This window comes from Chanos chanos, chromosome 5, assembly GCF_902362185.1.
Source record: "Chanos chanos chromosome 5, fChaCha1.1, whole genome shotgun sequence".
Classification (NCBI taxonomy): domain Eukaryota; kingdom Metazoa; phylum Chordata; class Actinopteri; order Gonorynchiformes; family Chanidae; genus Chanos; species Chanos chanos.
In genome coordinates, this window is record NC_044499.1 from 51,222,762 (window position 1) to 51,250,422 (window position 27,661).

General features: G+C 44.3%; 3 protein-coding genes across 3 annotated transcripts; 2 read left to right on the forward strand and 1 right to left on the reverse strand.

Moving 5' to 3' along the window:
* Positions 1–909: 909 nt before the first annotated feature.
* bicral (BICRA like chromatin remodeling complex associated protein) lies at positions 910–9,080 on the reverse strand. Its single transcript, XM_030774472.1, has 12 exons — positions 8,990–9,080; positions 6,066–6,111; positions 5,888–5,936; positions 5,735–5,800; positions 4,066–5,520; positions 3,924–3,978; positions 3,771–3,826; positions 3,596–3,645; positions 3,122–3,267; positions 2,541–2,635; positions 1,919–2,021; positions 910–1,676 (listed from the first exon to the last, which is right to left on the reverse strand). The coding sequence occupies exons 1-12, from the start codon at positions 9,078–9,080 to the stop codon at positions 1,183–1,185; spliced, it is 2,706 nt and encodes a 901-aa protein (XP_030630332.1). The 3' UTR covers positions 910–1,182.
* A 1,757-nt stretch (positions 9,081–10,837) lies between these two features.
* tbcc (tubulin folding cofactor C) lies at positions 10,838–12,006 on the forward strand. Its single transcript, XM_030775497.1, has one exon. The coding sequence runs from the start codon at positions 10,839–10,841 to the stop codon at positions 11,883–11,885; it is 1,047 nt and encodes a 348-aa protein (XP_030631357.1). The 5' UTR covers position 10,838; the 3' UTR covers positions 11,886–12,006.
* Positions 12,007–14,310: 2,304 nt separating this feature from the next.
* On the forward strand, positions 14,311–19,618 carry prph2a (peripherin 2a (retinal degeneration, slow)). The gene is made up of 3 exons (XM_030775674.1): positions 14,311–14,891; positions 16,537–16,783; positions 19,409–19,618. The coding sequence occupies exons 1-3, from the start codon at positions 14,311–14,313 to the stop codon at positions 19,616–19,618; spliced, it is 1,038 nt and encodes a 345-aa protein (XP_030631534.1).
* The last annotated feature ends 8,043 nt before the right edge of the window (positions 19,619–27,661 follow it).

The window sequence follows — 27,661 nt, forward strand, 5'->3', positions numbered from 1 at the left end:
AAGACAGACCAGAGGAGAGAGCTAGCGCAGCACGCTGTTGAATTAGGCTGTTTTTTGTTTTTTTTTCTTTGTTTTGCTTTGTTTTTTGAGAGGTGTTTGTGGCGTGCTCATGTGTGCAAAATGTTAGCTGCCACCAGGGAGGCATAGATCAACTGTCACTGCAGCACTACAGCCTGACCAGCAGGGGGCAGCAGCAACAATGGACAAATACACAACTGTCACTCAAAGCATTCCTGTGCCGTCTGTGTCATCTCCACCCACATCGTACACTACCGAGTCCTTCTCCCTCTCTCTCAACAACAAGAAAAGAACATAACATAACAAAAGTAAAACTATCATTTAGATAAATGACTTAAATGACAATAATATAGACATGTTGTAACATATTCCCCTCAATCTGAGGAGTATTATCTTTTTTCCCCCCTCTGCTGTGTCTGCGGAAAAGGGGGAGAGGGGGTGCGGGGCTCTGGGCACATACCTTTAAGGTACAAAAGAACATTCCGAAAATAAAGGGAAAAAAAGGCATAGATAGAGCCTGGTGTATGCTCTCAACACAACAGGAGGTGAACCTCTCTTGCGTCTGCGTGCCTTACTTGGTCAGAATCTATGCCTTGCGTTACGTGTACATTTACACAGAGTCCATTGCAAACAAAACAAAACTAAACCAAAAAAAAAAAGAAAAAGAAAACCTAAAAGAAAACCACTTTAACAGGGAGCTGCTGACACAGGCAGACTAAAAAAACAGACTATGCAATTATTCAGTTTACATGTAAGAGCTACAGATATCAATAATGCCAAACTCAGACTTTCCAGACTTCACAACTAAAGCGCTGTATGTTAACACGTATGTATCATCCGCAGACACATGTACGTGTGTGTGTGCGTGTGTGTGAGACTGCAGATGCGCCCTCTGTGGAGCAGTGTCAAACAAGGCCTCCTCATGTAAACGTTACCAGGACAACAACAGGCACATTAGAATATCATTATCAAACCTTCAGTATCTTCATCATTAAGATCATTACCTTCTTCTGCCTCCCCTGCTCTCTCTCCCCCTCTCTCTTTTTTCTCTCTGTCGCTCTCTCTCTCTCTACTGGAGAATAAAATGGTGCAGACAAGAAATGGGGTAACATCATGAACAAACCCAGAAAAAAAACAAACAAAAAACGCATGACATGGCACCTTCTAACATTCTAATATGCTATTCACTGCAGCCTCAAGCACAGAGTCCGTGTCAGCCAACGAGGTCTGGCCGTGTTCCGGTGGGAGGGGCTGTTCGAGGCCTCTCCCCAGAGGTTGTGAAAGGTAGGGCTGAGAAGAGCTGTGTTGTGATTGGCCGGCAGGCGCGTGGAGATTGTGCTGGTGGCTGCTGACGTTGGATCTCTGGTTCCTCTTTATGTCCAGGATGCTGTTGACGGTGACATTTTCATATCCCCCCAGAGACACCCCCTGCCCCCCGCCGCCCCCACCTGGGTCCTGGCACCCAGGGCGGGTTTCTGTCCTGTACGCTGGCTCAGAAATGCCATCCCTCCTCTCCACTCCTCTCTCTGCGTGTCGACCTGCGTAGCTGGGCAACGATGCCGGGCCTCCCAGGGAAGATCCCTGGGTGGACGGATCCACAGCTCCTGGGCTCGGAACCATCGGCTTGGGCGCGCAGCAGAAATCCTCCAGAAAGCCGTCTGAGGCGAGAGAAAAATCTCTTGGTTAAATAAAATCAATAAAATCAATAACTGTGGCGTCAAAGGACACAGCAAACACGATGAGCATCCACGTTACCAATTCAAACATTCAAAACTTCACTCCACTGTCTGTTCATTTAAGAGAATAAATAAATCATTATTCATTTGTCACAGTCCAGTGTCTCCGTTCCCTGGTTCTGACTGCACAGCACATGGTTCTGATTCTGAGGGCTGGACTTTACCTGGGTCCACTAGTGCCATTCGCTTGTCCTGGGTCAGGTTACTCCGCTCCTCCTGGTTAAACGTCTTGTCGATCATCACCATCTCTGACGACAGGCTCAACCGCTGTCAAAAAGGTAGAGGAGGCGAGAGACAGGGTTTAGCGAACAGCTCAACAAGCACACATGTGTGGATTCACCAGTCACACATCTGGGGTGTGTTTACACATGCTGTATCTGACCGACAGGTTTTGATCTGGGGCCTGGGCGAGCAGTTCTGGAAATGGACGGCCATACTCCAGCAAGATTCTGCTCCAGCACCAATCTAACCTACCTCAGTCCTGAGGAACGATCCAGAATTACTAGAGAAATTATCTGAGTAAAATCTGTCCTTTTAGGCCTGCATGTACCGTCCCGGCCGCGTTTAGTGCGTTAGGACACAGCCACCTAAGACACACAGAACACTGATGACAGAGAGTCATCAGAAAGGCCGAGTTCTAAAGAACATCAACTCCCGGTTCACCGCCGCTGGTGGGTCCAGCTCACAGAGCGGGAAGAGCAGAGCACCGACACCAAAACGTTTAAACAAACTGCTGCTCTGCTCTCTCTGTCCTGCGTCTGCAGTGGCATTTCACGAGAGACTCACCTCTGCCTCGGAGAAGAGCAGGCGACGGTATTTGTTCACCATGGCTTGGGTTCTCTTCAGCACGTTCGCTGCAACAACTTCAAACTCCTCATCCACTGAAAGCATCAAAAACACAGCCGTGTTTAAAAAACAAACAAACAAACAATCAAACTCCTCATCCACTGAAAGCATCAAAAACACAGCCCTGTTTAAAAAACAAACAAACAAACAAACTCCTCATCCACTGAAAGAATAAAAAACACAGCCGTGTTTAAAAAACAAACAAACAAACAAACAAACAAACTCCTCATCCACTGAAAGCATCAAAAACACAGCTGTGTTTAAAAAACAAACAAACAAACTCCTCATCCACTGAAAGCATCAAAAACACAGCCGTGTTTAAAAACAAACAAACAAACAAACTCCTCATCCACTGAAAGAATCAAAAACACAGCCGTGTTTAAAAACAAGCAAACAAACAAACAAACAACAACAACAAAAGTTTTCTGTTAAATCATCAGAGTGGCAAAAAGGACACAGTGACAAGTTCTACTGGGGTAAAGAAAAAATAATAAAAAAAAAACAACAGACAGAAATCTCACCTTTGGTAAAATCGTCCTGGCCTGGCGGGGCGCCCTGGAACACGTGGTAGGGGAGCAGTCTCTCCATGACGTCGTTAAGTGATGTGAAAGGGGAGCGATCGGGGGAGAGCACGGCGCTGTGCTCCTTTCTCAGCTGCTGGAGGACCCTGGAAATGCACACGAGGACAGTGAGAAACACACAGTGCCCTCTGAACGGAAACCCCCGCCTCAGCACCACCAGTGCAGAAACCAGACGTCATTTCCATAATTATTCAAACCCTCCATTCTGATTTCCCCAGTGTTGGGCAACCCTGGATTTGAGAGTGAGAGTGGTTTGAGACTGAGGGTGGTTTGAGAATGAGGGTGATTTGAGAATGAGAGTGATTTGTGAGCGAGGGCGGTTTGAGAATGAGGGTGGTTGGAGAACGAGAGTGATTTTTGACTGAGGGTGAATGGTGAGCGAGGGCGGTTTGAGAATTTCGGTCAGTCACTCACATTCCTCCTCTGGTGAGTTGCTGTGGTGCAGGTCTCTTCTGTGAGTTCAGCTGTGAAGAAAATGCAAAAAAAAAAAAAAAAGCAACTGAATATGATAATCACCTCTTCATTAAAATACAGGAGAGAAGAGAGCACAGGACATTAAACAGTCATCACGCCCGAGTTTCTGATGTACCTGCGTGTTCGTGGTGAGAGAAGGCTCCTGGTTAGAGGGAATCGGAGTTTTCACAGCTGTGAGAAATCAAAACAGGGCAAGGAACTTTAGAATTTCAGAAAACCCATAAATGCACCATGACAAAAACTGGAAATGTTGAAAAACACATCGTACCTTTGGTACCGAGAAGACTGACCAGCTGTCCTTTCTGCGCTGCAGACGCGGGGTCCTAAACAGTCACGGAAAAGATGCGTTAAGATTTCATTACAGACCGAAAGAGAATGAAGGAGATGCATGGTATGGACGGAGACCTCACCTGACTCAGAGGAGCAGACTGCATTTCAAACTGAAGTTCTTGGATCCCCATCTGTGAGGAGGCAGCGCCAGTCTGTGCCACGGGAAGAACCAGGCGCTGTCCCGGTCCGACAGATACGGGTTGTCGGGCCGTTAAACCCTGAGCCCCTGAACCGACCACAGCGAGGCGACTCTGAGCGGGCGTGGCCTGGGCGGGGCTGGGACCGGGTGATGAGCTGGCGTGGAGTCCGGTCCAGACTTTGGGAGCGACACCAGGCCTCTGGGAAACCTGCATTACCGCTGTGGGGGAGTTCTGCCCAATCTGGCTCCCGCCGACCACACCCTGCTTCACGATCAGCTGTCCCCCGGCAGCCGCGAAGTTCTGCCCGGCGATAAGCTGCACCGCCGTATTCTGATTGGCTAGGATTGAGTAGGTGGTGGTGCTGGCAGAGGTCGTGTCCCCCTGGGCCACGCTGGTCTGTACGACCTGCCCGTTGACTGCCTGGAGCCCATGAACAGGAGTGCCCGTGGCCAGAGCCAGGCTGTTGGGCAGTAAGAACTGTCCTTGGGGTAAACTGGACTGTGCTGGCTGGCTGTGTCCCTGTTGCCCTAAAGGCGAATGAACCACAATGCTGCTACCTGGATTCACCACCTTCACCTGTTGGGCAGTCTGAGAAGAGCCGTTGGCCGTGTAGCCCGCACCAGCTGGGTTTGCAGCAGCAGGGGTGGTAGAGGCCGTGTTAGGCTGAAGCCCCAAATTGCTAATGTTGTACACCGTGTGTCCAGCAGTCTGAAGGGGCTTTGGCTGTATGGGCCGGATCAGGGCCTGCGGTACCGCGCCCCTCTGAATGATAATGTTCTGGACCGGTATGGGCGTCCCACAACTCTTAAAGGGCATTGTCACCTGGCCGGACGTAGGCGGGGCAAACACAGCCCCTTGTCCACTAGCACTTGTTACAGCGTTCCCACTGGGTCTGAGGACGATCTGGGGACGCTCCAGGCTGTTGATGGTCATCATGGAAGGGGTGCCGCTGTTAAAGGAGCCCACCACTTGGATGTGTCCAGTGGGTCCGTTTGGCAGCTGGGGCACCTGCTGAAGAAAAGCCTGAGGTTGAGCCCCTGCGAGGGACAATGGGGTCACCACACCTGCCCCAGAGACTCCAGTAAAACCAGACGAGACCAGCTGCTGGGGGAAAGTAGTGGTGGTGGTGATGGTGGGGGCTACAGGAGGCTGAGAGTCCAGCAGAGCCTCTTGGGCAAGCGTCTGCTCGGTGATGTCGGCCTCCAGCAGGGATTTCTGGAGGATGTCGAAAGGTTGCTCCTCACCACCAAGCTCCACCCCGCCAGGGGACGCTCCTCCCTTAAGTTCATCCTCAATGAACTGCAGGCTGTTGGAGAGTTGAAGCCCCGCCCCACCAGCTTCATCAAACCCTCCCAGATGATTATGGCTCTCCTTTAACCCAGAAGAAGAGTCATCCTGTGAGGACACAACCCAGAGAACCGAGTTCATCCACCTCCACACTGCAATGGGCGTCTATGCGTGTAACCATTACGTAAAAGGACGCATGTCTATGTCAATAAACTTTACAGTGGAAAAGGTGTTTTCACGTCCCTGCAAGTTCCTCCTTCATTAAGGAAGCATTTGCGGTGAAGTGCTGAGATTCGGGGGTAGGAAATGAGTAAATACTCACAGTGTTGCTGGTAAAGAAGTTGCTGGCAGACCCACAGGCTGCATTTGTCACGTCGTCCTCTTCTATCTGTCGTTGTAACGAGATCCTGACATTAGTAACACATTCAGCGCAAAACACCACGCAATCGACAGCACTGATGGCCGACGCACTTACCGACTTGTTACTGGAACCATGAAAATAGTCATCAAAGGCCTGCACGTCTCTGTTTTTGTTGGGTAAAACAATAACGCAGGTGAAAAGGTTAGCAAGGTGGGAGTGCACTGATTTTAATCCACAGCACGCAAAAGAGGAACTTCATATCTGAAATGTTATACTGAGCTGAGTTACCTACCCTATAAAATCCAGAAGACGGCAATCGTCCTCATCATCCATGACACCTGAGGCAGAAGACCTATTTATCATACAAATCTCCACGGTGACGAACAAATGATAAACTCAAACACTTTCAAATGATATACAACAGACTAATTTAATCAACAGCCCAGATAGCCAACTTCAACTCAAGACTTTCCCTCGAATTATACTGTGTAAGAGCATACATTTTAACACCGACGCAAAATCGATGGTAAGATTTGTCAGCTATATGAAGTTTTTTTTTTTGTTTTGATCTCGGCAAGACCACAACACACACAAAAGAACAAACATGCACATTTCTCCCTGACCTCCCATGTGATTGTCTCAATTCTGAATTCTGAAGGAGTTTCAGTGAGTAAGGTTTTTCTGGATACATTAGTACTTCTATATGAAGTAATCAAATACTCTTTACATGTGAAAATTAGAGCAGCAGCATGGGGCGTACTATGGACAAGCCATCATGGTTATATAAAGTTTACATTCGGCTTTTATACATTGGGCCAAGACAGGCTACTTAATGACCAAGGCCAGAGTGTGGTGCTATTGTAAGCAACATCAGCAAGAGACGTGACCACTAGTCTACAAATACTAAAAGCCGATACAGTAAAACTCAGAGAAACAATAACAGTCTTGCAGAATACTCAGTACTTGTATAATTATGTCAGAATAACCATTTGATCACATATGTATTCAGATTTAATAGGTTTCAGGTTTATGCAAAACTATTTACCAATGCATACAACGTAAAACAAATGTATATTTTCAGAATTAACATTAATATTTTGCAATATAAGGGACATCCATTCATTGTATGGATATAACTGGATTGTTGAAATGTGTATTTTTCTTTAGATGTGTATGCATACACAATGTGCGTGTGGTCTGACGAATGACTGTAAAATGGCGGCTGGTGTTCGTAACTGCGCCATTCTTACAAGCCTGAGACAGAGGCAATGATAAAACAAGCTAACGGGTAGCCCAGTCCAGTAAGGAATGTTTATTACACACGTTTTAGGCGCATTCAAACCATTTTTTAAACGATGGAAAAATAAAAAAAATGGAATAAGTGAAATTTCCCAACAAACGACCGAAATACAAATGTCACCTGCCTGAATGCAACTCATAATAAGAGTTTGTGGAACTGTCTTTGAGGGGGGCAATTCGTTTCATTAATTCCCAAGACACCGGCAAACATTAAAGATTACAACTGAGCAGTAATGCTTGCAGTGTTCATGCAGGAAAACAAGTCGAAGCAAAACTGATATTAAGTGACACTGAGTGAATCGGCGAGCTGAGGCATTCAGCCCTACGGAGCCTGTGTATGGGCTTGTACGACTTGGTTGTTTTATCAACAAAGGAATCCCAAGACTTATATTTTAATTCTTTATTTGACCATACAGTACATCTACAGATAATGCAAGAAAAAAATCAGTGAAACGTCGCCCTGGTTTAGATGTAAAAAAAAAAAAAAAAAAAAAAAGATAGAAAAAAAATCAAACGTTTAGTTCGGTTCTTTTGTTCTTTCGGGCTGGCTAACTCTACGCTGCATACTAAATGAGTTTATATGGCTAACTCGGCAACATCGCCTAAGCTAATACACTAACCTTACTCAATACTTAGCTAACTACCTGTCCATGTTCTAAGCCGATTTAGTTCCCCGTTGTTTATTACAGCTAGGATATAAAAACGATACACGCAATTGTCATCGACATCCTCTCTTTTGCTCTCTTGTTGGATGAAGATATCTGATATTGAAACCATATGTTTCACTAGCCCCTAAAAGCTGTCGTTTAATGGGTCCTGTAATATTTATCTTGCAGGCGAGTTCTATAAACGATTTGTCAGTTAGGATAGTAAGCTAACTAAGCCTGCCAAATAAGGGAGGAGATATAAATTTCTTTTCCTTCCTCTGTTACAAGCTTTGTTTCTTTGCCTTTCATCAGACGAGCACGGGAGCATATGTAAGCAACATCCTGCGACAGTTTTAAAGCCATTTAACCCGTCGAAATAGCAGGCGACATTCTCAAGATTTCGACAAAAAGGGAAACGAAAGGCTTGGTCATTAGTTTGGAACCTGCTATTCAGACTAAATTAGCTTGCGTTCCCTTCTGGACTTCGTTCGCAGTATACGTATCACGGAGCTTTTTGTCCACATTTTTGTGCCCAAAATTAAATCGAATCAGCAGAATGATGAAGGCAGATGACTTGAAAATAGCACAAGACTTGAAAGTGCCTCCCAGCTCCCTTTTTTGTCGCTGACAGTCTCTTTTCTGCCGAGAAAGAACGGGGCTTCTGAGGCAACCATTTGTCTAGCTCATCTCTACAGCCTGCCAACCGTCACAATTCTCTCGGGTAGCTGATCGGATAAGTTCTAAAGTTGGCGTCTGTACGGCGAAACTGACGTTTTCAAAAAACAACTTAGCTGGCTAATATATCTTAGCATTTTCTCCTCCTTGCTGTTGCTGGATACTGGCCTTCTCTATTAGCTGGCTAAGATAGCTAGCTTCGTGGACGTTTCCATACCTATTTACAAACGGATAGAATTCGTCGACAGACCTAGCGGGTTAAACCTTGTCGAACTATAAATATTTATTTCAATTTGCATAACATAAAGACGACTGAAAAAGAGGCAAACCCTTGCTCCTGTCTCACTCCTCTTGAAACCCAATATCTCCATTTGGCAACTTTTAATTTGCTCCCCCTCCTCCTCCTCCTCCTCCTTCTTCTTCTACCTCTCCCACTCATATATTTTTCTCACTGTCCTTGCTCTGTCTCAGATAGATTTTTCTCTCAACGCTCACTCTTCCCTCCCCGAAGGAAGGGGAGGAAGGAGGTTGTGTGTGTGTGTTTTTCCTTGAAATTTTTATCACAAAATTATAATACACTCAAAGGGAAACTCACCGTCATGAAAAAGCAGTGCCTTGTCAACGGGGTTTCCTCGCCATCTCTGCACGGGCCGGTGAAGCAGTGCCGCTCCAGCGGAAGGCAGCATCTGCAACCCTGGGGAAACCACATCCAACTGCATCCAAAACAAGATAGTTTTGAAATCGTGCGAGGAGCTGTAAAACTTGACATGTGCTTAACAACGAAGACTTAAATTAACGTAGAGTCAGGATAATATGTAATGTGTATAATATGTTAATCTAAAGGATTTAGTCAGTGAAATTGACATCATGTTATCATCTCTTTTGACAACTTGTAGAACTAGGAATATGGGATTGCTTTTACGACAGAGGGCGGGGTGCCGATCATTAGCGACCACACACGAACATCTGGCAATTAACATCACAAACAGGAGCATCACCCATTAAAACTGGCAGTAAATTATTTGGAACCTTGAATGAATGGATTCAAGAAAGGGCAACGAAAGGCATTTAATCTGTGAGGTGGATTTAGACAGCAATGGATAAATCCAGTATTCGCCAAAAATATTCATACCCTTGATTTAGGACAATATTAAATAAATATTTGAAACAGTGTGATGTATTTTAGTTACTAAGAACATTAAAAAAACATGCACAAATAATAATGAAAAGAGTATAACCAAACGATGTAACAGTTTTCTCAATATATGTGATTTTTCTTTTTAAGTCTTCCACGTTGTCTTAGTTCATCTGATCTGTGCTTGTGGAGTACTTTTTTTTGTTTGTTTGTTTGTTTGTTTAGCCAGGTGTAACCCTGTAAACTGAGTGGCCCACTGCAGAACAGCAGTTTAGGTAGTCAATCTGCTGATTTTGTGTTGATTTTGAGGTGTATTTGGGATCACTGTCTTAGTGAACAACACATTACCATACATTTATGCCCTAGTTTTAGTTTTCTGAAAGGGAATTGCAGGTTGTTTAACAAAACTGTGTGCTAAGGGGAACACTTAAGAGCTTTTCAACAATTGCATTCGTCGTACAAGGCTAAACCTCCTGTGATGTGTGTATCCGTAAAGCCAGTTTTGATCTCTTGTTTGAGTCTACTGATCATATTTAACAATATCATCAGTTCCCATGCTGTTAAACACATTCAGTGTGTTCCTAGTATTGGTAAGACTGCCAGACATCGAGTCAACCGAAAGTAAATGTGGAGACTGACTACATTTGTAACTGAGAGTCTTCTTTTTTCACTCCTCCATCAGGTTCACTGTCTGTGAGTTCAAGATGCAGATATATGTACACCACCCAGTGTATTCGAGGTGTTAAACCTACCAAATGTAACCAGATAGTACTGACTAACTGATGGATTGAGGTTACTTCCTTTGATTGTAAATACTGTAAACATTTTCAGCTTTTTCACGTAATCTAAGAGATATTCTACTGACTAAGGGATGACAGATAATGTTTAAAAATCTTTAAAAATCATAACTGCGAGATGTGTAGTGCTGTCTGGAGAACAATACATCCAGCGTATTTCAGAAAGGCCCGTTATTCTCCAATTTTCCCCCCTTTTTTTAATCGGTAAAAAGGAAGTCGGCCAGTGTAACGCCTTGGACATATCGTTTTCACTTTATTAGAAGTTCAAACATCTCCTTGATAATAAAATTGCAGATCACTCAGCAAACCCTATTCATTTATCGTTTTACAGTGCATTTTACATCATCACGTACACATATGTCAAACACGTGAGGGTAACGGTATTTCATCAACCAATGAAAAAACGCAAAGCTTGCAGGGGCCCCGTGGTTTTGACCAATCAGCACCGAGTTTCTTGTTCCAAGCAAGCGAACAGTCTGTTTACTTCCTGCCCTGCTGTATTGAAGTGGAACATGGAAGTCGGTGCAGGGAATGGTGATACTGGTCTGAGTGACACAGTAAAAATTCCTGAAAGATTGCTCCGAAGAGATCAGGCGAGGCTGGAGGAGGCTGAACGCCGGAAAGATGCTAAAGAAAGTCAAACTGTCTCGGAGGAAAAGAGCGATTTCTTCTCAGCTACTTTCAACTCCGAGAAGGCGGCAATTGAACATCTTATCAATACGTGCCCAGGGACGGACCGGGACGCCGCTTGTAAAACTTTAGAGGAGGTGACGCACAAAATACAGCAGCTTCAAAAATTCCTCAACGATAGCATGATGTTTCTCACGTCGTATGAGCTGAGGCAAGCCCAAGCATCAGTTCAAAAGCTCCAGAGTTCGCTCGCGGAGAAGAGGGATGTCGCACTGCCTAAAAAGAAATTTGCCTTCCGATCTCGTCAGGCTGGAGCCGCTAAAAACACAGAGACCACACAGTCCACAGCCGCTACAGAAAAGTCCAAATCTGATAGTGTGGTCGGCAGCGTCCTAGAGGCTGCAATTAGCGCTGACATGTGCGGATTTTCCAATGCGGATTCTAAAGTGTTGACTAAGAAGGCGGATGAGATCCAACAACGGGATGTACTTCTCTCTCATTTGACGAACTGCAAGGTGACACTCTACGGCTCCCCGAGCACTCTTCACATCAAGAACGTCCGTAACTGTCAGATCCTTTGCGGGCCGGTGTCGAGCTCCGTGTTCGTTGACCAGTGTTCAGGCTGCACCCTTTCTTTCCCCTGTCAGCAGTTACGAACTCACAACACCACTGACACGAAGATTTACCTGCATGTCACGAGCAGGGCGATTATCGAGGACTGTCAGAACGTAGCGTTTGCACCTTTTACCTGGACCTATCCTGGGATGGATGATGATTTTATAGTATCTGGACTGGACAGGGAGAGGAACAACTGGTCCCAGGTGGATGATTTTAACTGGCTAGCTGCCAATACACCCTCTCCCAACTGGTCTGTTATTCCTGAGGCCGTGAGAACAGATGCCTGGGAAATTGCAGTGCCGTCTGAATAACTGGAGGATAATGTTAATTCCTCTGAGTGAAGTTAATGACCCTGTATCGGCCAATGTAAGCCCCCTCAGTCTAACAGCCTTGTTGTCATCATATGTAGTACCACTCTTCTTGTTGTCACAGAACTCATGATTGCCTCACAACACTGATTGGCCAAAATGTTTTAATAAACTTAAGAATCTGTTCCTTTTGGTTGCCTTTGTGTGTCAAAGCTTTGTCACTCACATCCACTTTAATCACTACATCTGCATTCATCGCCTTCAGACACTATATTAACATGTGAATATAACGTTGATATAAAAGGTATCAACAAACGCCCACAGAGCTTTAGTCTTAAATCTACATTACACACTGTACAATGTGAATGCAATGCTATGACTGGAAACTTATCATTTATATTGTGTACAACTTGACATGAGTTTAAAAAAAAAACAACAACGGGAGAGTTTTGATGTATTGCCTCAGAATCTTGATTTATCACTTAAACTCAAACTGGTATTACATGAATAGTCTATTTTTACAAATGTGCCATGAATATTTAATAAGGTTAAATTCAGCATGAATTTAATATGACTGATCAATACTCAAAAATCTATGAAAAACATGTAAAATTTCCTGTAATAAACCTTACAGTAAATTGACAATAATATCTAAAACTTCTTACAACCATTGTATTTAACAAAAAAAAAATTGTGCCAGATCCTAGTTCTTCACAACCACACTTTCATCAAGAGATGCAATAGCATTGTCAGAGACAAATCTGGGCCTAGCTGTTGGAAATTGCACTGAACTTTTCTTCTCAGTTCATGTACTCCAAACATTAACATTGGCATGGTCACTGTTTACACTCCAGTCTAGAATGTTCCCTGTGGCATATCTCGTTAAATGTGAGCTGTTGCTCTGAACTGAACCTGCATTTCCCTCTGCTGATGTCTGAATTTCCAGGTTGCTGAGGCTAAGGGCCAGAGATGGAAAGGCTCCAGTGATGCTGAGGACTCTCCTGCAAAACGGTTTACAACAGCACATGTTTCCCAGGAAACCCTTAATAACTGGTAGCATGAGGCTGTTCTGTTAGGTGCAGTAATCTGTTTTATCCATTCCCACTGGATTTGGATCAAAATCTGCCCAGGCCCTTTGCCATGCCTTTTCTGTTTGTTTTTCTCAATACCACATATTTTTAGTTTTTAACAACAAATATACAGCAAACAGAATAGATCCAAGTGGTGGACTAGATTTGTGAATTAAAAGTAGTCCTCTCTGTGGTCAAGTTGTATCTTCTTGAACCTTCGATGCTAACTGTAGTATCACAGTGTATGCAAGGCCTTGATTTGTTTGCATTTCAAATAACAAAAAAGTATATCCCATTCATGGGTCTATTCATACTAATTGACTGTGTTTTATGAAATAGACTGAATAGGTAATTACAAGATTATGACAGCATAACTACTTGTGAAATGTGTACATGTCAGTGATGCTCAGTGGTGAACATCAATTTCTGATTGGCCGGCGGGCCGCCCAGTCAGACCTTTCCTGTAAAGTTTAGAGCAGGGAGCTTTCCTTGATCCTTAGGAGTCCAAGCATTTCTGAATTTCTTCATAACTATGTAATTGGTGACCCAATATGGGTCAGGAAGGCGACTGCGTATTGGCTGCTTGTTGTGTTATGGAGTAAATCCAGTGCTTTGGTGAACTTTGACTCTCTTTGAGGGGTTTAACAGATCCTCTATGAACAATACTGTGTTTTGCCTGTTTGAATGTCCTGATTCTGATGGACTCCGAGACCTTCAGAGCGGAAGAGCCGTGGTGTTAAGTCCTCTTTGGGTCCCTGGTTTCTAGTCTCTGTTAACTGTCGCTAACTGGACCACGTGAGCCGTTGAGCCAATCAGACAATGTGACAGAAGCTTACTGATAGGCTCATCTGCTGGTGAGGGATTTCTCCTAACAAGATAAGGGTGATTAGCAGGGTTTACGATGACGTATTGAAACTTTGGGTTTAATCATTCGAATCCTTGGCTATCCTCCTCCTTTTGCAGGAAAAGGGACATCACGATTAACATCAGTTCCTGTCCATGCCGCAGGTTTAAATTATTTTTTTTTTAATGAAAAAAACCTTTTCCTTAATGGTAAAAGGATAGGTAAATATTTATCTCTTTTTACACTCAAGCTTGGATTTTCTCTATTATGGGTGTGAAGAAGATCATTAATATAACTTATCACCAGTTGCTCTATGGGAATGGATTACCTTCAACTGCCTGAATGCGCACACCAGCTCCCGCCACCTGAGGTTCTGTAAAGTACAATAATTCAAGCCTTGGTTGTTTTTTTTTTTGGACCTACAATTTAGGGCTCTTCAACCTTTTTGAACAGCACCAGTAAACCTTGGAATTTTTTTTTCCTGTTTGTGGAAGTGATAAATAAGCAGTGAACGATGGCTCTCATGAAGGTAAAGTTTGACCTGAAGAAACGGGTGAAGCTGGCCCAGATGCTGTGGCTGATGTACTGGTTTTCCGTGATGGCCGGAGTGCTGGTCTTCAGCATGGGCATGTTCTTCAAGATCGAACTGAGGAAGAGGAGCGAACTGATGGACAATAACGAGAGCCATTTCATGCCCAACCTGCTCATCGGCGTCGGGCTGCTAACCTGCGGGATCAATGCCTTCGGCGGGAAGATCTGTTACGACTCCTTAGACACCTCCAAGTTCGCCAAGTGGAAGTCGATGCTGAAGCCCTTCCTCATCTGTTGCTTGATCTTCAACGTGCTCCTCTTCGTGACGGGGTTGCTGTGCTTCGCCATGCGGATCCCCTTGCAGTTCACCCTGGCAGAGGGTCTGAAAAACGGCATGAAGTACTACAAAGACACAGACACGCCCGGCCGCTGTTACATGAAGAGGACGTTGGACCTCATGCAGATGGAGTTCCGTTGCTGTGGGAACAACGACTACAAGGATTGGTTTGAGATCCAGTGGATAAGCAACCGGTACCTGGACTTCAGCTCTAAGGAGGTCAAAGAGTGAGTACCTGGTTGCTGTTACACCTGGGGTTGAGGTAGTTAGGACAGCTTGTGTTTCAGATGACAAAGTGCTAAATGTATTTATATATACAGAGAAAAAGAGACGGACTTGGTATCTCATCTCTAAACAGTGGAGAAAGTTACATAATATGATTGTGAAAGTAAAGCACTAGGAGTTGATGTTATGGTGTGATTTCGCACACAACGTTTACATAATCTGGGGTAATGTACTTGTAGACATAATTATCTGCCCAGTTACCGTTTAATCTAGGAATTCCTGGTTAAAGTTCTTATACAAGTTGGATTGCTCATACGCTGAAGTGCAAGTGGTCTTTTTGCAGTGGGTGGGCACTCGGAGCTGTGAGGGTGGGAGTGAATTAGAGGGTTAGTTTGCAGTGTAAGTGGTATCAAGCGTGTGAGCCAGTCCAGGCTTAGTGGCTAATCTTCTTGGATCACATTTCCCCATCCTTTGGAGCTTACTGTCCCCTCTAATAATGTCAAGGCCTGGCCAATCGGCTGAGAATAGACGCTAAAGTCACTGGCATCGCCAACCGGTCTTTGAGTCGATCAGGATTTCTCTGTGTTTTGATAGAAGGAGGAATTGACTGTTGACTCCTGATTTCTTTCCAGCAGCATCAAAACCTTTCCAACCAATCAAACCTTTACTTAAACAAATTTGAGGATTTGAGGAGTAGGTAATTTGATAGGGCATATTTACCAAACGATGAATGGCGCTTCAGTGTGAATCTAAGAATGAAAGCCAGCATTTGAGAAGAACATGCGCCAACAAATAATCAAATATTCCTTTTAAATCTTACAAGTTTCTTATTAGCACTATTCTATGTGGTTTCAGATAATAGCAGCCAGTGTGTGCAAGCTAAAAAAAGTTGTTATTTCTCTGCTACAACCTGTATTACATTGATAAAAGAGTGGTTTCGCACCATTAAAGTCATTCATCCAATAAACAGAGAAAATCATGCTGGACCTGCGTTTGGTTGCTTTCATTAATGCCGGCTCTGACGTGGACCGGGGACAAGCTCTCTTGTTGACAGGGCTCTGACGGAGGAGCTTGACCTAAGAGACGTCAGCGCAAGCATTAACGTACTAATGTAGAGAACAGAGATGTTATCCCATAGTGTTTTTTCTACACGTATCAGATTACGTTCTCTGGGAACTGACCACCCCTTTCAGCAGTCCGCACGAAAAGGCTTATTGTCATTTGAGATTTAACAGTGACGCTTCTTCTTCTCCATAATAACTTTATTTAAGTGTCTAACATCTGACTAACTCTACACTGTGTGTGTGTGTCCAGTGACAACATGTGGGTCCATGGCATATCTGATTAATTTCCAACATGACCACGTGGCATACCTGTTTTGAGCAATTTGAGGGAAAATAATTAATACGTCAAAAATACGTAATAATAACAGCAATACATAATAATACAATGTCTTTTGATGGTGGGGACAATAAAAAAACACTCAAACTCAAATAACCAAATGCTCCACCGAACTAGAACATACCAAATACATATTCCAACAGTGGCCAACGATTACAGTGACAGTGTTATGACAGAGCGCTATGGACTGAACCATTTCAGCACTATCTCTACACACACAACATGTTTATTTTTTGTTGTGTGCAGTCGGATCAGCAGTAACGTGGATGGCAGATACCTGCTGGATGGGGTTCCTTTCAGCTGCTGCAACCCCAGCTCCCCTCGGCCTTGCATCCAGCACCAGATGACCAATAACTCAGCCCACTACAGCTACGACCACTACACCGAGGAGCTGAACATCTGGAAGCGGGGTTGCCGTGACGCCCTGGTGTCTTACTATGGAGGACTCATGGGGACCATCGGAATATTGGTGCTGCTGGTTACTGTACTTGAGGTGAGGCCCACCGACAGTATATTGTCAATTCAGAGTCAGGCCTTCAATATCTATAATCTTAGACCACTCACCCCTATTAATCCTGGTGTGAGAGAAAAACTGACCTCTGATAAGAGCCTAAACCCACAGCTGGTTGAATAGTATAGTATATGGAGGTGCAAAGTGTGCATATTTGGTCACTTCTGAGGAGAGAAAATTAAGAACAGTAATGGGGATTCTTCTCGGGAGACGATTGGGACCCTGATCCCGAGTTGGGTTTCCCTGAAGGTTCTTTGCTGGACAACCGTAAGAACGTCTCCTTGACGTTATCGTCACAGGTATGTTCTTGGTGACTTTTAAAACTTCTAAATCTTTGAATTCAGGTGAAGCTACACTATACAGAAGTTACAGTCAGATGTGGGTTTGGTCGCATTTTGTTATCCCCATCTGACCAGAGTGGAAATTGAAGGAGAATTGTTGAAAACCTGGGCCTGGGACCTTTATGAAACTGTCCAGGTTTGACCTGCACAGATTCACTAAATAAGAGTTTCAAGGGGCTAATTTCTGTGTGTAAAATCTAAAGCCCTTTCTTTGTTAGGAATTGCTTTTTCTGCAAATGGTTAACTCTCCTCCTGGAGTTTTGTCAGGCCAGAGGTTTAATCCCTGACCAGCTTAAGCAGAGTGTAATGTTCTTCTCCCCTGCCAGAAAAACACTGAAGCCTTTTCCACAGTTTGTTTCCCCCCCCGTAACTCTGTGGTTTTAGCTCGATCTCAATCACCAAAAGTGACATCATCTGGAAACGTGTCCGACATTCCCGGCCCGTCTTCCCGTAAACAGCTCGCATCCATGTTTATATTTTCCACCACGGAAAACCTTTGCCAGCTGGTTACTGGTTGTCAGCCAATAGCCACATGCCTGCTGCAGACACTTGCCAAACGTTTGGGTTTGTCATAATTACCGCGCACACCACAATACCGAGTGTCCCTTTAAAAAAGATCATACATCTGTAATCTCAGCTACGCAGTTCATCATATCTTGGCTTCATTTGCTGCCAAGTCAGTATCGCTGTGTAAAAATAAGCTGGTGGCATGCTAAATATGGTTTAATGTCAGCAAGTTTATACAAGCAGAGATGTTTGGAAATACTTTTAAAATATAACTGAGCCTGTCTATACTTTGGAACAATGCTTTTTTTTGGCTTCACCTTCAACAGTGTGTTGGCCAACATACTGGTCCACTAGAGGCTGGCGAGACTAATTTGATGATCAAGATTTTACACCAAAACGTATTAGCTATGGCAGTAAGTGGGGTGGGGTGGGGTGGGGGGACTTGCCTTTCCTTTTTAAAACATGTGAACAGGTTACAGTTAGCCACCAACAGGCTGATATCGGCCAGTTGAGTTTTGCGCTAATTGACGTCAGCTAGCATGCTAAGCCTGTCACAACCGTATTTGTTTTTGTTTTTACTCTTGCAAAGATTAGGTTGGTGTTGACCCTGTCATAGATCCCTTATGGATGACGCTCTCTAAATGGAGTGAAAACTGGAGTGATTCCAGCTAATTCTGTAATAAATACATTTACATCATGGTGTTATGACGTTTTTAGAACACCACGAATGTTACAGATGTCCTTCAATGACATCACAATGAGGTGGTCGAATTCTAACAGTCATGAAAATGTCGTTACCCCAGCAATGGGGAGTTGAGTCCGTTTGGCTTATGTGAAGCGGTGGGAAGGAAATGGACCTTGATCCTGAAATATCCCAGATTAAGTCGGCACAGAGAGTGCCCTGACACAGGAGATTCACAGGGGATCAAAGATAGCATGGGGTTTTTAGCTCGTCTTCCTGGATACTGTGAATAAGCAGGTTCTGCCTGACCAATCAGATTCTCACTTGAAATAACTACACCTGAAATCAATTCAGAGTCGGTTTAATTTTTTACCAAAGGTGACTGCCATGTGAATGAGGGCATATGCTCTAAGATATAACAAGATAAAATCTGCTCTCTGTTTTCCACAGTTGATGACTCAAATGGTTCATTTGAGTTCAGATCTAAGTGGCCAGCTTGTCATGATCTACTGACTTCCTAGAGTATGACACAGAACATTTATTAAAGATTAAATCCCCATGATTAGACACAAACTGTGAGTAGTGAATCTGACCACTGCATTTAACCCATCCTTACACACCAGTAGTGAGCAGACACAACCACTAGGAACATGAGCAGTTGGGGGTTAAGTGCCTTGCCCAAGGGCACTTCAGCCATGGATGTTTTTCCTGCAGGTCATGGGATCAAACCGGTGGTCCTTCAGTCACAAACCTACTTCTTTAACCATTAGGCCACGACTGCTGGACTTATGCAGAGCAGCTCAAAATTTGTATCTTCAGTGACACATTGACACAGATATCACGCTCATATGACACGATTCACAGCCCTATCACTATACAGTTTCCCAGTTACTGGGCGTTTTCTCTGTTTCTGGGCAGTTTCCTCTCAGTTACTGGGATGGGTTCCCTATGCACGCATGTACTTTGGTTTGAGTTGTGCCTGTCTTTAGGTGTGACCAGGCACCTGACAGGGTTCTCTCTCTCTCTCTCTCTCTCTCTCTCTCTCTCTCTCGCTCTCTCTCTCTCTTTCTCTGTAAGGTGTTGGTGATGGTGGGTCTACAGTATGTGAACACTGCCTTCTCCTCATTGGCCAACCCAGAGGATCCGGAGAGTGAGAGTGAAGGATGGATCCTGGAAAAAACTGTCAAGGAGACTTTCACTGACATCATGGCGAAGATGAGGGCCATGGGCAAAACCAATCAGGTGGAAGAAGGGGCGGAGGAACAGGGTGCTGCTTCGGCAAGCTGAACATGCTCCGCCCACATGGACTGTGGTCACGCCCACCTGCGGCTGAGATCCAGAGAAATACCGTCGCCTGTCAAGCAAACACTAACATTCACACACGCACACCTTCGTGTACACGCTAACATACACACACAATTAAAAAAAAAAACATCAATCTACTGTAAAGTGAAAAAACAACAAATTAACCAGTTGGTGGCAGGGTGAAAAAATGAGTTTAATTGGTCCATTTGTGTGTTTCAGTATATTTGCAAGGGCACTTTTAAATTATATCATATCAAAATTGTTCATTTCTGTTTTTCAATATTTGAATTGTTCTGTCTAGGCAAACTGGAGACTTAATGGGTGTGTAATGGTGAGGAGTCTAAGAGACAGTAGCGTTTTCAGTTCAGTTTTATTTTAATAGTGCTTTCTATGATAGACATTGTCACAAAGCAGCTATACAGAAACCAGGCTTGGACGCCCCAGTGAACATGCCTAAGGACACAGTTATTTAAGAAAAACTACTAAAGGCTAGGAGTGAGGAAGTAACTTTTGGAAAAACCAACACTCAAAAGGGTGAACCCATCCTTCTCTACATACTGTCTTCACATGGCAGTCACCCTTAAGCAGCTGAACAAAACAAGCCATTCTTCTGACCACTTATTTTCTTCTTATTATTCTGTCTCTCTTTTCTTTTCTTTTCTTTTTTTTGGAATTCAAATGAAAAAAAATTACTTTTTAGTAAAATCAGTCAACTGAAAATAAAATTACTGTGCAGGACAAAAATGACACATCTGTCATTTTCAACAAACGAGAGGCAGAGACAGAGAGAGGGAAATGGGAAAAGAGAAGGGGACAGTCATAAAGGTTAAATCCTTTGGTGTTCACCACTGCAGATGGATGAAGTTTTGAATTGAAGCATGCAGAGGGTAAGGCAGAAGAACCCAGAAAGAGGCAGTAATTAGTTCTTATTGATCAAGACATTATACTATAAACCTTTTTTTTATCAATGTTGTCATTGTTGTAATTGTTATCATTATGATTATCATTATGATTTGTTTAAATCACTTATAACTGAATCTGATTAATGAAACCGTTGCAAGTTACTGGTTCCAGCCGTTCCCAGTATGTAGTCTATGTCACGTTCAGGGCATAGCTGAAAGTATTTGTGTTTCAGGTTCAACATTACAGGCCACCTGCTCTTAGCCCACACTTAGATCACCTGCGTATATTAGTCATCGCCCAGAAAACGCACACAGGACACACATTGCAGACACGCGTAGGTCTTTTAGCTTCTCAGCTGTTAAACTAATGCTAATGGCCGTACTGAATATAGACGAGTGGAAGTTTAGAGAGAGACTACGTAAGCTCCAGAGGAAAGGCCAGGTAACGCCAGGTAGCGCCAGGTAGCGCGGTGCTTTTATTGCGCTGAACACGCACACCTGTGCTTTACGGAGGGAGAGGAGGAGACTCCAGAACGTGTGGATGGCAGGGAGGAAGGGGATCCGGTTACAACCCCCCCCTCACTCCCCACAGACCCCCAGAGCTGAGATGGACATTTGGAGGGGCAGTTAAACCTTGAACTTTGACCCCTGCCCTCTACTAAGGGCTCATTTTTGACTGTTTCCCCAGGCTGTTGGGGGATGCCTGTGTTTTTAAGACCTGTGCTGTTTCTGAGAACAGGTACTTCCCATGTCCACGAATAGAAACTAACTCTTCTTTACTCCAACATACATACACTCAACACTGGGTTGGTAAACTTGTAAATAGTGTAGTATTATTACTTTAATTTCTTGTATCCTTTTTTGTAAAAAAAAAAAAAAAATTACAGTTGACTCAATTATGTAATTTAATTTCTTGTAAACAATGGATTTTACTATAAAAATATTTTTCTTTTTTTCTGTGTCTTGTGTTTAGTGACTGTTAATTCTTTGAACCTGAATAAAAATGTAGCCGATGTCTAATGAGAACAAACCCTGAAACGTGTCGTTCTGTTTGCTTTGGGGATGTACGAGGCAGAGATCAAGGAACGCTGCATTCTGGGAACTCCGCAGGAGGTTTGTTTGATCCTGTGGGATAAACAGAGGTATTAGACGATTACGCCTTTTACAAGGTGTTTGTCCATCCCAGCACACGGCTGTCCTAACAACTGCCCGGTCTCAGTCCGCGGGGGATGACCCACAAAACACACACACGCACACGCACACAGAGTGAATGTTAACAGGGCCAAACTCATCAGGGCTGTCACATTTTAAATTTGTCACAAACCACAGACACGGCAGAGGAAAGTGGTATGTATAGTGTTGATTATGGCCTGTGTACTGTACATGTGTATGGTCTGAAATGTTGAGGTCTACATAGCCAATCACCAAAGCTTCTCCAGTGACTGTTACACAGATGGATAAAACTTCCCTCTGTAAAGGATAGGCGGAGGGCTTTAACGGGGTGGTTAAATGTGCAACCCTTAAAAAACGGAGGATGTTTGAGTCGTAAAGACCCCAGAGAGAAGGGTAGGAACTGGGGCATACCCGATAAACGAGGGGGGGTAGGGGGGTAAAGAGGACAACTTTCCTCAGATATTTTTGTTGCCCTAAAGCAAATAACCAGCAGCTGATCTGATAAGGTTCGGTAAGCTGCTTTAGCGAGTGGACAGATTAACCTCCTGACAGGTGATCTGGTAACGTCCTCTGGACAGGTGCCTCTCTCTCTGAGAGAACACAGCGAATGAGGGAGGAAAAAATGTTTACTGATGGGACAAGAGAGAGAGGGTTCTAGAACATGCTATTTGACATATGCATGGAAGTCCACAGTCTACAGGGTGACATTCTCTGGTTCTCTGTGTCTCTGCGTGTGTGAAATCAAAGCACACAAGGGCAGGATCCATTAGCAGCACTGACTGGTATACTGGGAGGGTATACTGGTTATGTTGCTGTCCAGTGGGTGGGGTGAGAGAGGTGTTTGAATGAGTCTTAACTGTTTTTACTGTACCCTCACAACATTCTCCCAGTTCATTCTGCGTCCAGAACGGAGAACTCAGGGCCCAGCAGGGTTCTCTCTGTGTAACCAGTGATTTAGATCAAAGGAATGGATTTTACTGTTTTTGAAAAAGACATTAACAGTTACTATTTGCAATTTACAATACGATTTGCAATTACAAATTTACAATTTACAATTAAACATCATGTACTATCTGAGCAACTGTGGTTTGCATTTCTAATGCAGTTCTTTAATGTCATAGCAATATCTGTCAGGTTTTGATTTTCTGTTATTAAACATTCTAATGGGTGAATGATGTTCGGAAATATGTGTGATTTTTATTGTAATGTTTATAATTTCTTTATTGATCAGTTTTAGGATTGTTGGAATCATTTTCACAGACAGTAAAAGGTGTTGAAAAGACAGTAACAAACACATGGATATGGGTCAGGTATTAATGTTACACACACTGGTTTACCTGAGGCCAGCCCTCTCCCCTTGCTGACCTGTAGCGTGTGTGTGTTTGTGTGTGTGTGTGTGTTTGTGTGTGTTTATTGACAGATCTGGGACGTAGAGATCAAGGCTTGACCTACGCATTTCACACCTACGCAAACAACAAGAAATAAACCACACGTGACTGAGGGTGGAGGGAGATGCCCACACATGGACAGACACATGTCACAGACACATATTCTGTGAACTACATAAACAACCTAAAGTTTTCATCTGTGAAACTGTAACATAGATCAAACTATACAACTATGACAGATTTCTTTTGGCCTATCCAAATGCCCTGGGCAGCTTCTTCCCATACAGCAAACCACGGCTTTACCCCCACGGGTTTACCATACTGAGTACAAAACTGTCCTAACACACCCTTGGTTTTACCATACTGAGTGCAAGACTGCCTAAACAGACCCAGAGATGATCGTAGACTGATCCCTGTAACTTATCTGTTCAAATAGAAGTAATATGCTAAAAACTGTGTTTGCTACTATGACTGGCTATTTCATGTAAGTAGACTAGTCCGACATCCTCTGAGCTGCATTCAGTCAGTGTCTGTTCTGATGCAGTTGTTTTCTCAGTTTGTGTGTGTGTGTGTGTGTGTATGCAGAAGTTGTGCTGATGTGTTCACTGACAGACCTGTGAAACAGTCTGTGTTGGACCATGACATACACTGAGCTTTCAAACTACATACAAACTGCCAGCAACAAAAATCAACAAAAACACTGCCACCTGCTGACCAATGGGTGTAGCTATTCTTTGTGCCGCTAACCGTTATTTAAAATACCCACTTTAATGATGTATAACAATAGTACTGATAACTGCAGTATTGCTGTTTCACAGACATTGTCTCATATGTGATTGGAATGCTGATAATAATTAGGTTTATTGCAGAGGAAACAGTCGCTGGTCCCCCAGAGTCTCCCATGCTGCTTCTCAGGCACTGCTATACACATGTCTACCAGCAGATGGCAGTATTGATGTTAACTCTCTCAGAGATGACATGAAATATCCTCATCATCAGGGGTGCCACTAGAACTTTTGGGCCCTATGAAGGAATAGAATATTGCAACCCCCCCCCCCATGATGGTCTATGAGGGTCCCCTGTCAGTGCTGGGCCCTTTGAATTGTCCTACCCGCCCCCCCCCACCCCCCACCCCCCATGTGCACCTCTTTTCCCTCCCTGACTGCACTTACACATCAGTTTATTAATTATAGCAGGCTCTCGTCTGACAGGCAAGAACGCAGGCTGAGAGAGGAGTCCGTGCATGGTCTGTAGGTTTCATTGCTCGGTTTTTTAAATACCAGACACTTGTGAGTGAGTTAAGGAATCTGTATGAGTACTTGCTTCGTCAGGGAAAAATGAGATACCTGTTTGTAGTTCACTCTCTTACTTTCCTTCAAAATTTCTTACATCTGTGTCTGGTTTTATTACACCTGTAACTGTGATGTGTATCTTTGGTGCAAATTTCAGGAGATAACTGACTGGAGAGAGAGAGAGAGAGAGAGAGAGAGAGAGAAGCTAACATATGAAGTGTACAGAGAAAATTGTCCATATGTTAATATGTCTAAATGTTAAACAAGAATAGTGTGAAGTAGTCTCAGATGTGTACAGTTTTATTTATTTGGATAAACAGTCTACCAGAGGAGGGCAGCAAAACTGCATGTTCTGTTATTTTGTTCTGAGTTTTTCACTCAAACACACACACACACACACACACACACACAAAAGTTACTCAGTCACACAGCATGGTTAAAAAACAGTCCTGATTTCCTCAACAAAATCATCATCATCATCATCATCATCATCATCATCATCATCATTGTAATTTAATTTCCTTTTTGAATGCACTCTTGTGGGTAGAAAATAATTAATCTCATTTGAGCTCAATACTCAGATATGTGTGGCCTTCGAATGCTCAGAGCTCAGCTCACGCTCAACGTGACCCTCACACTAATGTCGACCAAGAGACAACAAATGACAGAACCACAGTCTGCAGGAGCGTGCGTGTGTGTGTGTTTGGGGGGGGTGTCTTGGCAGGTGCAGTTGGCCAGTTTGTCAGGGGAGGGGGGGGGGGGTGCAGGATGGCGAAGACAAGCTGCTGAAGTGTCCGCGGGGAGTGCACAGTCAGTCTGTTCGCTCTGACGACTGATTTATCTCCGCCGACGTCTGACCTGGCTGCTCACCACGCCCGCCCGCCTCACTGTCCCAGAGTGATGATGATGATGATGGACTCGTTTAGCACCTCTTCATCGCTTCGGTCATGTGACTGGTGACTAGACAAGAGAGAGAGAGAGAGAAACGTTAGAACCGGACTGATCTGGGGAAAGCAAACAACACGTAACTGTCCTGGAACGCTGCCAGAATGAGAACGGATTGATAGTTACTGAAAAAAAGACACTGATCTCAGTTCAGCTGACAAGTGGCTTTCAGCAGCAGTTTCTCATTTGTGAGTCATTTTTTAAAATAGTTTTTCTTGACTGTTCACGCGTGTTTTAACACACACTGCAGCGATAAATATCATCAAGACTTAAAGTCATATCAAAATATGAAAGACACGGTGACATGGCGACAGACAGCTCCCTGCTGACTGAGAGCGAACACGGGCACGTCCGCTCACCCGTTGGCTCAGAGATCTCCATTACGGCTCAGCGGGCGACGGTGTCCTCTCCCCAGGACTCAGACCAAGTCCTGCTGGGTCACCATGCATGAGGTCAACTGCAGTCAAACTCATGTTTACTGTGACTGAGACGACATGACCGCGTCAAAGCAGTGACCGCATGTGGTGCATTGCTTCACTCCTTGTGCTCTTGTCTCTGTGCAGTTTACACTGGTACAGTAACTGAGTCTTATTCACTTACACATACAAACACTCTCTTTCACACTTCCAGCCCAGCGTTTCTCTCAAATCATCCCGGATATATTTACTCCTTGTGCTGCGGTGCATTAGCACTTTGATTGGCACTCGTTCTAACCAATGGCACGTTTTCTTCTCTGAGGTGGCTGCTGTGCTAATGCACTGAGAACTCTGTGTTGTGAAGTTGTGAAGAACGAACTGGACACTGCAAACTGAATTCTCACAAAACAAAATTACAACTTTTCATTTCTTACACTCAGCAGCAAAATACATTTAGCTTTGAATCTGATCTCAAATCATCTAATCTACACTATCTACCTATTGTCACGGCAGGCGGCCCAGTGGAGGGCACTGAGGTCACTGTGAGTCCAGTCTATGTGGCTGTCCTGATCAGTAATGACTAACAGGTTACAAGTTTGGGGAGGTGATACTGGTGTTTCCACACTACACAGTTACACTGGCCTTTCGCCATCAGAACCCTGACTCACTCACCCTCCCAAGGGACCACGGCCCCTCCTACTCCATCATCACCCCTCTGGCCAAGGCTGACAGAACAGGGCTGGGCCTTGAACTGAGGGTGTCATGTGTAGGCTGCAGCGGAGAGTGTTTCCTGGGTCTTCCATTCTGAGCGTCCGTCTGCCACAGGTAACAGTAAAGCACGTCGGTTTTCAAATGAACTCCCTGCCCTCGAACCACAGCTGACCAGTCAAAGTCCAGCGCAGGTCTGGCCTCAATTCCCCCATCTCCTCCTCCTCCTCCTCTTCCTCACCCCTCTCCTCTCCTCGTCTCTCAAAGTAATGGTGTCAGTTGTTGCCCTCCACCATTCCAGACCTGTAGCCTTTTTACAGTGTTTTACTGCAAAAGTCAAAACGGTTCAAAAATGTGTGTTTTCCATTCAGTTAGTGTGTGACTGGCCCAGTTATGAGTCTAACACTACGACCGAGGAATAAAAAAACAAAAAACCAACCCACACACAGCCTGAGGGCTGGTCGCTACTCATGTTTTAATGGACAGTATTGATCCGCTTTACTGACAAAAAGACCTCGCTGTGCGTGGAGAGAAAAGAGCAGAAAACAGTCCGTCTTGTTTGACTCATCTGATAAATGTGAGGGGAAGACACAACTGTCTCTCAAAGTTCAGTGCAAAAAAATTCCATATAATTAAACGCATCAGAACAAAGGAGCAAATGTATTCATTTCACTAGTTTCACAGCGGATTACCACCTAAATTGTACATTTTTCTCTGATTGTTGAACTAAAAACACAAAGCATGTCTCTCTCTCTCTCTCTCTCTCTCTCACACACACACACACACACCCACACACATACACATGGAGCATTTGCCAACATAAAGAGATGACAGAGAGCTGTCACACTCAGGCCACTGTGCACAGAGTCTCCATCACACACGTAACATCTGACCTCTGACCTCCGCTCCGTGCAGGCTGAGTCTGGACTGTGCGTGCCCTTCTCAAACGTGCCATTGTACGGCTAATGTGAAGACAATAGTCCCCCTCTTCCTCCACCCTCGGCATGCCCGTCATACCAGCTGGCAGAGGCAAATCGCAGCGCCAGGCTCCCCCCACACCTGCCCACCCACACACAGAACACTGCCCATTGTCCTGCCCGGCCGTCAATAAACAGTCAGAGCGATTGTTGAGGAGCGGTGTGGCCGTGACTGAGCCCCGTGAGTGAATCCAGATAAATATTCAAGTCACTGCATATTTGTC

What these genes read in the sequence shown, in the direction of transcription:
- bicral (XM_030774472.1), bottom strand. Translation starts at nt 9,080, where the DNA reads ATGCTGCCTTCCGCTGGAGCGGCACTGCTTCACCGGCCCGTGCAGAGA. An exon ending in AGTCTGCTCCTCTGAGTCAG is followed by an intron (nt 3,979 to 4,065) that starts GTGAGGTCTCCG and finishes GTGACTGTTTAG; the next exon opens with GACCCCGCGTCTGCAGCGCA. An exon ending in CTCTCACCACGAACACGCAG is followed by an intron (nt 3,646 to 3,770) that starts GTACATCAGAAA and finishes TTTTCTTCACAG; the next exon opens with CTGAACTCACAGAAGAGACC.
- tbcc (XM_030775497.1), top strand. Translation starts at nt 10,839, where the DNA reads ATGGAAGTCGGTGCAGGGAATGGTGATACTGGTCTGAGTGACACAGTA.
- prph2a (XM_030775674.1), top strand. Translation starts at nt 14,311, where the DNA reads ATGGCTCTCATGAAGGTAAAGTTTGACCTGAAGAAACGGGTGAAGCTG. An exon ending in AGCTCTAAGGAGGTCAAAGA is followed by an intron (nt 14,892 to 16,536) that starts GTGAGTACCTGG and finishes TGTTGTGTGCAG; the next exon opens with TCGGATCAGCAGTAACGTGG. An exon ending in TGCTGGTTACTGTACTTGAG is followed by an intron (nt 16,784 to 19,408) that starts GTGAGGCCCACC and finishes TTTCTCTGTAAG; the next exon opens with GTGTTGGTGATGGTGGGTCT.